This window comes from Siniperca chuatsi, linkage group LG6 (assembly GCF_020085105.1).
Source record: "Siniperca chuatsi isolate FFG_IHB_CAS linkage group LG6, ASM2008510v1, whole genome shotgun sequence".
Classification (NCBI taxonomy): Eukaryota; Metazoa; Chordata; class Actinopteri; order Centrarchiformes; family Sinipercidae; genus Siniperca; species Siniperca chuatsi.
In genome coordinates, this window is record NC_058047.1 from 8,557,613 (window position 1) to 8,569,479 (window position 11,867).

Consider the following 11,867-nt stretch of genomic DNA (forward strand, 5'->3'; position numbering starts at 1 on the left):
TGAAGAAATAGAAATTTCTTTTGTAAATATTGTGATACATACATATATATTCAGTTACAGGTGGGGTATGCAATTCTAATCCAATACACGTCTTTTTGTCAAATTCAGCGAATATCTCCTCATGGTCCGCTAGCTGTCCATTCTGTGTGTGCGCTGGAAAAAAATCTGGTGTTTGTACCGAGCCAACACTATTCCAGTCATTTCTGCCATGATTTGTGTGTCAGGTAACGTTAAATGACTTGCCCACGGACATTCAGCTTACTTTCTAGTTTGCCAAGATATGCTGCTGTTGTGATGTTAGCTATAGTAGCAGGAGAGTTGTATCGCATCGCTGTCTGGAGCTGGTGTGCTGGCTCTGGGAAGCTTTACAGCAGCGACTGTAGGGACAGTTTACTAACCCGCAACCTAGCTAACGTTAGTTATATTACTGGCTGTGTCATTGTTCGCTCTATATCATGGTATTTGTCATGGTATTGGATTTCTCCAGAATCGCATACCCCACCTTTTTAAGGTACAAAGTAGCTGAGTTCTTCAAAATCTTAGCAGAGTCTGGTTCCATAGTTATGAAACCTAAAAGTACTGTAGTGTACCTTGTCTGCCAGCAGAGTAAAGAAACAAACAAGCAACAACACAAGAAGACAGAAGTGTAGTTATTTCCAGGACCTTTGGGACAGCAGAAATGTTACTTTTGTATATCATGGATAGCCAATATTTCAGACTGACTGAAACTTTTCTGTTGCTTGTTTATTTTTCGTTTCTGTTTATCAGATTTTTCGAAAAAGGAGATTTGGCCATCTTCCTGCAGTCGAATAATTTTTCTTTCACATTTTACTCTGAGAATAGAAGCAAAGTAGAAAACATCACAGCATGAGATAGATCTGAGCCCAAGCTGTTTCATATCGGCATGTTGTATTGTCACTTCTTGAGCCATCTGAAATGCTTTGTAACTTCTTTAAACAACCTTCTGCCTATTCTTTCCTCTCCTTTCTTCTTCTCCCTTTCCTCCACAGATGAGGAGGTGGCATCTCTGAACATGATCAAGAGCGCCCCTGTGGGTCCAGTTGCTGGGGGCATTATGGGATGCATCATGGTGTTAGTGCTGGCTGTGTATGCATACAGACACCAGATCCACAGGCGTTCGCACCAGCACATGTCACCGCTGGCGGCACAGGGTAGGACTGATGGATGGACTCTGTCTCAAATGCACACATTAATAGAGTTAAAGTGAAACTTTACAACTTAAAGGTCAGAAAATTGACACTGGACTGAAACTTCGACAAAATTTTGACAATAATACATTTCGGCACCATGGAGGGACCATGAACAAAATAAACCCACAGCATAATTTTCTGAATTAGTAATGCATTTTTCTGTATCTTATATGCCAACTGGCTGACATGTAGTGCCCAAAAAACTACAACAGCAAGAATGGGAAACAAGTCTGTTACAGCAGTTGCTTGTATTAACCTTCACATATTGGCATTTCTTTAAATATCAAAGGAAGAAGCAAAGTTTTAAAGCAGCATGATTAACAAGCAGTGTGGCAAGTGCTGCTGGAGCTAAACAGCTGACATTAACATCACCCGGTAGCAGCTGCTGCTGCATGATTTGTATAATTACTCAGCGTTATTGACAAAAACATCAAACAAGATTACAACCTCATTAAAACTCTTGAGTCCAAGTCACTTTCAGTCTGATAGTTTGGTAAACAACTTGGAATGGATGGTGGAGAGTGTGGCTACGTTATCACAAGGCATTAGGCTGAGGAATTGACTCATAAAGTCGCTGCTCTCTGCTTTGTGTGTGTGTAGGGCATGTTCAGTCTCTTCTGCAGCTTGTACCAACAACACACACGGTCAAAGGAAAGGATAAAAGTAACTTGTAGTGCATCATGTGTAGCCCCCCCTTACATACGCAAGCACTCACATACACAAACAAGCCGTCTTTCTGGCTAATATCCCCATGTACACAGGTTATTATCTGGGCTAAAGAGAATATCAACTGTAATCCCCAAACAGATACCAGCTTTGTCTAAAATTAACTGGCTTTGGATAAAGAAACCCTGTTCACATATCATTCCTGCTTGTAATACTTCATAGTAGCATCTATCTTTTCTTGGCGTTTTTCTTATTCCCTTCCTCTTTACCACTGCTGCTCCAGAAATGTCAGTGAGAATGTCCAACCTGGATAACGAAAGAGATGAGAGGGATGAAGACAGCCATGAGGACAGAGGAATCAGTAAGTATTGTTTGATATCTCATTGATATAAACAACATAATCTTTAACTCATGCCCCAGAACATTTAAATATAGGGTTTAAATACTAATGATGAAATGAATTAGTGTTTTTTAAATTTGCTCACGGCTTACTATTTGAAAGTGCAAGTATTTCATTTTTGAACAGGGCCTTTGTGTTGACCTGTGTGTTCTCTTCACTTTCAGTCAGTAATACTCGATTCATTGCTGCGGTGATTGAGCGGCACACTCACACTCCTGAGCGGAGACGGAGGTACTGGGGACGATCTGGGACAGAGAGTGACCATGGTAAGAAGTTTACAAAAAAAGCACAAATGTGGTGGCACTCAAAACCTCGAGTTGTGTTCACTGTATTATGTCATACAGTACAGCCGCATTGATGGTTAGAGGAATTGAGTAGGTTGCATCTGAAATGCCAGTAATGCTGTGTAAAAGCAAAACTATGTATAGATGTATAGGTTGAGATTATGAAATATATAATTAATATATTTTAAATCGATGCCGGTCAAGCTGAAGTCACCTCGGTTGTAGAAAAATTTTGTGACAACTAAGTGAAAAGAAGAAGCACCAACAATATCGTCGAACATTGTTTTGTAGAAAATAGTCTGTCTGATTATTAATTAACGAGTAATTGTTGATTCATTTTGACTTCCTAACGTCATCATGATCAGCTCTTCATGGAGGTTATTCTTGCAACTGACAAATTTTTGCCTCCATGTCATGTTATTGTTACACAACAGATAGTTCCTGGTTTCTGGAAAATGAATCATTCAGTGGTTACAAAACTGGCCCATCCTGCACTCCATAAAATAACAGTATTAACCACATGAGTTCTGCAGCAAGCATAGCTACATAACTGTACATTTAAAATAATAATGTCAATACAACTATGTGGGTTCATCTCTATACACAGCACCAGTTCTGGAACAAAACTCCCGGATTAGGAGTTGGACTCTTTTTCTTTAATTGCCCAGGGAGACAGCTGCAGGTTGTCTGGACTGATTGTTATGGACTGGGTGAGGTGCTCAGATATTCAGAGGGATCTTGAAGAGCAGCGACTCTTCTTTAAGATCCCCCTGAATATCTGAGCCAGTTAAGGTTTAGGCATTTAATCAGGAAGCCTTCTGAGCAAACCAGCTGAGGAGGAGATCCCGGGGTAAACCCAGAACATGCTGGAGAGTGTACATATCCCATCTGGCCTGGGAACACCTTGGGATTCCACAGGAAGAGCTGGAAGGTGTGGGAAGAAGTCTGGGTTACCTTGCTTTACCTTCTGCCACAGTGACCCAGGCCCGGAGAAGCGACAGAACATGAAATAAAGTTTATTTTCTCTAAAATTAGGATTTTTTAATAACATACATAAAACCTTATCAAGATCAAATTTAGCTACACTATCAAAACTCATATTTGGGGCTTTAGGTATCATCATTTTAAATCAATGTTACAGCACAGTCTCAAATCCACATTTAGCACTCAGTTCTTTGGCCGAGGTTCAGCTTCTGGCTTGTTCTTTTCATTATATCACACCTCAGAACCTTGTTTTCTCTCGTCTCTAGCTCTGGGAGAGTTGCTCATGTTCACTGTATCCGTTTGTAGAACTTGTAAGTCTGACACTCTATGAGCGTGGATGGACAGTTTCACCCACACAGGCTCTTACCACCTACATATGGCATCACTCCACTTCCTGGCAATGAGTGTCTCCAATACTTGTTGCATAACTGATGATGACAGAGAGAACGAGGATGAAAAGACGAGAGTGGGCTACAGAGAAACAAAGACACGAGTAAGAGCTTGTCAGCTGCATGTTTCGTACATTATAGCTGTTAAACCAGAGAGGATGAGGAGATGTGAGATAGAGCTGTAGGGGGAAACGGGGAAAATTAGTTTTGATTTATGCAGAAGATGTGAAGTACAGAGAACATAACATATTTTTACAATTCAGATTAAGATGATCCTAAATATAAAAGAAATTATTTTATATGACGTCGTTTTTAGTGTCAAAGTTTTTAATCAGTCATCTGAATTCTCTTTCACATGTAAAATAATTCAAGAGCGAGCATAACACAGTGATTCAAAAGGGCTAATAAAAAGAGCATACCTGATAAATGGACAGGAAAGACAGTCACATGTTGTGTAACTGGGGATGGGAAAGAAAAAATGGAGGAAGTGGAGAGATGTAGAGATGCAAAAATGATGAAAGAGGGGAAATAAGAGTGAAATGCAAGGGCAAGAGGACAGGGACAGCGAGGAAGATAAGTTTAAAGTAATGGACAGAGGGGGTGTTTAAAACAAATGCATTACCAAGTTGATGCTTCAATGCTGCTGCTCCTCTCTGCTTGGTCAAAGGTGCCCTCCTACCACAATCCACTCACTCATACTGCTGAAGGGTATGATAAAACACACAAATACACACACACACACAAGCTACATGCAGTTCACCGCAGGATCAGAGCATTAAATCTGTTGCGCGAGTGACGCACATATACAACAGAGTGCTGTTTGGCAGTGCTGGTTTGAGCTGCAATATTAGCTTACAGGCAATAGCTTGAGGTACCCATTTAATAATGAATACTGTACAAATTATCAGCTTTTATCCACACACCCTAACATTATAGAATTTATGTTTATACTTGCAACTGCTCTGTACAGTATAATTAATATCGAGACGGAGGAAGAGGCAGATATCATTATATTTGAATGTTTTTTTGTGTGCAACAAACATGGAGATTATGATTATTTCCATCTTCAACATGACAAAAAAATGGGAAAAAATTAGTCACATACTTCAGACTTGTTAGCAAAGTTAATCTTGACACCAAATTATGAAAAAATTAAAGAAATTATATTGAAGATATTTGATAGTATGTCTGTATGCTAAATCTGAAGCTACAGCCAGCAGCCTGTTAGCTTAGCTAGTTACTGCTCCCGAAGAAATGCAGTAATGCAGCACATAACCACAAATTAACATTTTTACACTTAGTTTTTTGTGTTTCCAGCCTTTATGCTTAATTTTAAGCTTAGCTAACCAGCTGCTGGCGGTAGCACACTCTATGCACAGACATGAGAATGATATTGATCTTCTCCGCAAACTCTTGGCAAGAAGGTGAATAAGTGTATTTAAATTGTCGAACAATTCCTTTAAATAGAGTAGTCACTGTCATTCAGCTTGTCACAGACTTAATAGATTTGTTTTTTTTACTGTCAGTAAACTGTCCAGGATTTGTTTCCAGGATTTAGACTTGTCTCGTCTCGAGCCGTTATTAAAAGAAAAGTCTCCAAGGTGCAATGACATGGTAGTTTACCCTGTCTCTCTCCACATCTACTGACATTAAGAGGGATTTGCTTTCCTCACCTGGTGGAGCTGAAAATTGTCAACAGGACACAGTTAGCTGTGAACTGCCTGAAACTCTGGCCCTTGCTTTGGGGAAAAGAGGGATAAACTGTGCTGAAGTTGGCACCTTCCATGTCTGGAGCTTCTTTGAAGTCTCCATCTCTCTCTTTCCTTTATTCCCCCCCCCGTCACTCCCTCTGCTCATTCTTGTCTCTCCTTTTCTTTGTCAGCTTTCTTTCGTTTGGTATCAAAGCCTGGCTAATCTTCTGAGAATCAGGGAGGGAAAGTTCTGAGCAAACTTCTCAGTTTGACTCTAGTACAGGATTTTAGGACACCTCAGTGAGACATATAGGGCATTTACTTCTTCTATGTCACGCCGCATTGTGGGACATAACATTACCCATTATTATATGACAGTATGTCACAGGACAAACACCACTAAACAATGTCAGTCGGTTGGTCTCTCCTCCACTTTGGTACACACTGAAATATCTCAACTATTGTAGGGTTCAGGATGAATTGTAATAACTTTTGGTATCCCCTAAATTTTTCTTTAGCGCCACCATCAGGTCAGAACTTTAATTTGTTCAATAATTTGTTTTTTGACAAAATACCTGGAAAACTTCCCATCAGCCTCAGTTGTACTTTGTGTTTAGTGCTAATTAGCAAATGTTGGCATGCTAACACGTTAATCTAAGATGGTGAACATGATAAACAAAATGTACCTGCTTAGCAACAGTATGTTAGCGTTGTCATTGTGAGCATGTTAGCATGCTGACATTAGCATTTATCTCAAAGCACCGTTGTGTCTAGCTACAGCCTCACAGAGCCGCTAGCATGGCCCTAGACTCTTAGTCTTGTTTATGAATAGTTTGGCTTGGCTCTAGACTTATTAATGTGCTTGGGGATAGCCAGTGCAAAACAAGGTTTCTGCTTGATAATATGAACTCCCAAAGCCCTGAGAAGAATGTTGAGGGATCAAATATGTTTACTTGATGGTTTGGATATTTGATGTTTGGAGGATAGAAAACATTGTTTTGGAGATAAATTTGACACAAGGCCACACAAACGTACACACATACTTCAACCTACCACCTTCTCCCTATATGCCACAGACATGACACACACACATGCTCCTAAATCACTTGGTTCAGGATCTATGGCAGTTTAAGGTTTCATCATCCAAAATGACAGTGATTTTTCCATAAATATAATCGTCGAGGCACTCAGGCTCACAGGGTTATTTTCTCGACTGTAATAACAGATTGATGTTCCCATCGTGCAGCATGTTGCTGGTGTCACTTCAGAATTTGAAAAAGACAGCACTAAAGGAATAAAGGAAAATGGGTTTATTTTCCAGATCAACTCCTAAATATTTTTTTATAGTCAGACCAAGTGTTTCAGATGGATTTCATGGCCCTGACGGTGATAAAACCCACTCAATAGATGAAGGGTTATGTTGAATTTGAGTTCAAGTGGAAAAATGAAGAAAACCGAATAAACCCAGAGCCTGCAAGGTTTTCATGAAAATTAACTGTTGGAAGCTTTGAACAATCAGAGTACATGATTAGCAATCTCAATCTTCACAAACGTGGAGGTAAATTTGGCCCAGTATACATTTTCATCAGAAGAATGTGGTATCATAAAATATTGTTCGCTTTACGTTCAATCTATTATTTACTTATTCTCTGACCCAGTAATCCCTTTTCTCTATGACAGCAGTTCTGCCCTCCCACTGCTCCACTTACCAATGTAGCCTAACTGCCATGTTGGCTTATGTTTCTATCTCCTCAGGCTAAACGTACTGTATGTACAAGATGTGTAGGAAAGTGGTCATAAATATGTATGCTTCTTTTTTTCAAATTGTATGAGAAAGCTGAAAACAAGGAGCACAAAATGCCCAGTAGGGATATTTAGTTGTCAGGGTGCCATCAGAGAGCTTGTACTGCTTTCAGAAACATTGTGTGTGTTACCATGTATTCACATGTATCTGTGTTGAATGTCTGACTGGGGGGCGTCATTTTATGGTGCCCATTTCTTTTCAGTGTTCTGCAGCTATGCTAAACTGATACACATGTACATTAACTGATAAGTTCTTTACATTTGCTTTAACCACCAACTCCGTGCCCGAATAAGGCATCCTACAGGATATAATACGTTGTTGTATTGTGTTGCACTTAGATTTTTTTTTTAAGCATTAAAAGCGTGTTGTTTTTGAGGTAAAATCTTCAAATCAAGGATGTTTTATTTGTTTCTAGTTTAGTTTTAGGGTAAAATCATTTCCTACATGGTTTCTTTCTTTGGCTCATGACCCAACTTTAAGGCTTTGAAGTTCTTATGACTCCAGTTGTCAAGTCAATTGACAAAAAAATTAGTTGGTAACAATTTTAACAATCAGCTAATTGTTGAAGTCATTTCTCAAGTGAAAATGCAAAACGTTCACTGGTTCCAGCCTCTTAAATGTGAAGATAGGGTGTTTTTCTGTGTTTGTCATTGTGATCGTTCACTCTTTTTTATTTTAATTTTTGTGACATTTTATAGGTAAGCTCAGACGGGAACTCTAGGTTACAACAGGGCTGTGTAAACTGAAACGATTTTGTCTGGGGAATCACTTGAAGGTTTTGTTTTGGGAAAAGAGTTGATGACAAGTCCAGTAATACCAACCGTTGCATGTTTTTTGTCTCCAGGCTACAGCACCATGAGTCCGCAGGAGGACAGCGAGAATCCACCCGGAAACAACGACCCGCTCTCGGCCGGTGTCGACGTTGGTAACCACGACGACGACCTCGACCTGGACACGCCTCCTCAGACGGCCGCATTGCTCAGCCACAAGTTTCACCCCTACCGGCACACGCATACACACCACCACCCGCTGCACACGCACACGCACCACCTGCAGGCCGCGGTCACCGTGCACAGTGTGGACGCAGAGTGCTGATCTCCAGCACGGCACTCACCTTCCTGCCAGGGATGGAACTTTTTTTTTTATTAAAGACTGTTTTTATAAACATTTGTGCTTGATTAGACAGCACACAGTAAGTGCTGTCAGGATGGACGGAGGGAGAGAGAAGCCACAGCTGTCACTGGGCCGCTTGGACCTCCGCCATGAATGGATGTTTAGCTTAACATGGGTATTAGCTCTCATTGTGCCAACATCTCCATCTCAACGCCCTTTTTATTTTATTTTATTTTTTAACCCCAGTCCAAAATCTGGCAGGTGTACACAGTTTACACACACTACCAGAAAACTACCAGACCTGGGCCAGTAAAAATAACCAAATGGGATTTTTTGTTTGTTTTCTGAAGGAATTTGGCATTCAGGACTCTGTAAGAGCACACAACAACCTTTGGGAGCAAACAAAAACGCTGTTTGAGCCCATTCATTGAGGAGAGGACACAACTGGAACCCAAAAGCCTTGGGAGAGAACAAACGTCGTCATTTCCATGTTGAAGGCCAGAGCAAACACTTCATAGGACCAAAGGATAATCAAATTAACATCTAGATGCTCATTGGACCTGTTTTGCAGCAGGGCTCCATCCTAGCCTCCACACAGGTTGTTTCCCTATTAAGCCCACTTGGGGTGAGGGGCAGGAGGGGAACAGAGCACTCCTTACATTTGCGAAAACTTATCAGATGAAGAGTAAAAATACTGTATTTTCACTGGGATCAAATGTGGGATCCGGCATTCTTTACTCTCCTTGGTTCTGCAGATAGACACTCCACAGTTGGTTTTCTCTGAAAGTTGCTGCCTTCATCCAAAGGAGTAGCTGCTGGCCTTACACAACATGGTTTGGGAAGATATTTTGGACATTGTCATCAGTGTCTGTGAACTTCAAAGTACAAAAAATCTTCAATGATTCACGTAAATATAGGAAAAAACACTTTAAAGAAGAAAAGATTATTTTTCTACTATTTATTGAAGAGGTAGATTTTCTGGACAGATGAGCAAGCAGCTGCCGCTAACACAAACAAGAAAGTAGTCAGGATAAGTGATGCATACCAACCCACTTCCTGTAAGCAGTGCATCAAATTTAGGGCTCATTATTTTCAAAATAAAAATCTGTGACTGGTTGTGTTTGTTTGAATTTTACAACACAACAGACTAGGGTGCTTAATCAGAAGCTCATTTGGATTTTCTTTACATTTTTCTCTTAACTTTCTTTTACCAGAAGCATATTTTAGCATATATAAGCTATCCTCTCCACCAGTAGATCCCATTCACTATATAGTGTGGTTAACAGTGTCTTCTTCAAGCAGGAAACATGTTTGGATGAGCAGGGACATAAAATCTGAGCCAGAATCAGATCTGGTCCTTTCAAAAAATTCCTGGTATATTTTGGTAAATATGTTAAAAAAGAAAAGAAAAAAAAACCCGAAAACGATGAGCCTTAATCACATAATGTGTCAGCGCAGTTAGGAGGAAGTGGTCTTTGACATATAGCACATTTTTCTTTCTGTATTCACAGTTCTGAGTCACTGAGGTATTTGTGTTCTTCTAAGGTAAAACTTGCTGTGCAGAGCATCCTCATTCTGGACATGTCCTCTGTATCAGGAGGCAGCCTCCTGGGGATGGAGGAGGGAAGTGAGAAACCAAACCCCCCCACCCACCACCCCCCAAAAAAACACAACTTTTTGCCTCTTAGGCCGAGCTGATACTGTATGTATGCTGGCTGTGTGCTGGATTTGATGCAAAACAAGTTGAATTTCCAGTGATGCCCAAGATATGGAGTCTCCTTCTCATCAAAGAGAGTGAAAGAGGGAGAGATGCTGCTGTTGTTGTACAGAGGTAACACCCATCTGTCGGCTCCTCTGTGGTTAACCACTCATAATGTTTTTTCTACACGTCTCTGGTTTAACTGTGTGTGTGTGTGTGTGTGTGAGTGAGTGTGTGAGTGAGTGAGTGAGGAATGATTATCCACCTGGAATATTTTAATTGAATTATTGTATTTTGTTTTTTCAAGATAGTAGAGAATTATAGGTGAAATTATGACTGATAAATCCACTTATTTTTATTCTGATGAAGAGTCACTTGACCCGATCTGTGCTTCGTGGGTTTGATTGTTCAACTGGTCAACTTACGTCAGTGTGGCATCCATTTATTTCTGGGTGCAAAAATGTTTTCCAGAGATTCATTATGAAGTGTAAATACAGAATCACAAATAGCTATTAGTGTCCTGTACACTCCATATTTTTTTATGTTGGTAAGACATGATGTATGCTTCAAATGATGCTCAGCTATTCGGGTTGATATTTTGAATTGTCTGTTCATTGTGTCTCACTATATTTTTGATGCCTTGGATGTGTTTTTTTAGATTTATTTTTCTTTAGGTCCATATTGGATGGAAGTCAGTACATGCAAAAATGAATACACACTTTTACGTTTGAGAGACTTCTAGTTTTAAAAGTTTTATCATGTGTCTTCAAAATGTTAAAGAAAGCTTATCTCTCCATGAACTAATTTAGATTTGCAAAAAAAAAGGCACTACAGTACATCATTTCACTGAGTAATGACCAAAACAACACCCTTGTAGTGGATTCAGGGTTTACAGTAGGTTGCTGTAAGCCGTGCTATGGTTCTGTTGCTACTAAGACTGTCAGCCATATTCATTTACAGCTATTTTAGTGTGTTTGTCACTTTAGTAGAATATTTACATTTGCACAACCAATGTGAACCCGTTTAAGTTTTCACCTCTGATAGAATAGACAGAATAAAACATACTGGTATCATCTGAGTACACTTTGATGCTAGAAAATCTTCAAAGTACTACTGTTCTCGAACTCATTGGATGGTGTAGTGGGTTAAATATTCCACTCAAGATTTGGTTTATGCCTTCAGACCATTTATTGTTGGAAGTTTGATCTTATGAACCAGATTTATTCATCTGCAGTCATTTATAATATAAATCCAAAATTGTCCTGTTTTCACCACTTCACATGGTACATAATTTTGGTTCAGTTCACATCGAAGCAGTCTTGTAGCATTTCAGGGCAATCTTTAGATCAAGTGCAGTCTTGAGAGTATATTTCGATGTGTGTGTGTGTGTGTTAGGGCAAATTTTATTCTCCAAGTTGAGTGTATTGTTAAAACATTTCTTTCTGAAGAACTTATGAACAGTATTTACCAGCTGTTGTAAACAAGTATATGTGTGTGTAACACTCTGAATCGCATTAATTAATGTACTGAAGGAACGTGTACATCACCCCCCTCATGTATCATATAAAGTTATCAACTTGAGATTTATTGCAATGTGAATGTGATAAAGTCCATTTTACACTTAAA

At 39.7% G+C, this 11,867-nt stretch overlaps 1 protein-coding gene across 1 annotated transcript in view; it reads left to right on the forward strand.

Moving 5' to 3' along the window:
* The window catches only part of cachd1 (cache domain containing 1), an 88,279-nt gene extending 76,412 nt beyond the window's left edge, over positions 1-11,867 (forward strand). The window contains exons 24-27 of the mRNA XM_044199522.1: positions 1,011-1,172; positions 2,161-2,238; positions 2,442-2,543; positions 8,274-11,867. Of these exons, the coding sequence (XP_044055457.1) occupies positions 1,011-1,172; positions 2,161-2,238; positions 2,442-2,543; positions 8,274-8,524 (593 nt within the window). The 3' untranslated portion in view covers positions 8,525-11,867. The remainder of the gene's footprint in view (positions 1-1,010; positions 1,173-2,160; positions 2,239-2,441; positions 2,544-8,273) is intronic.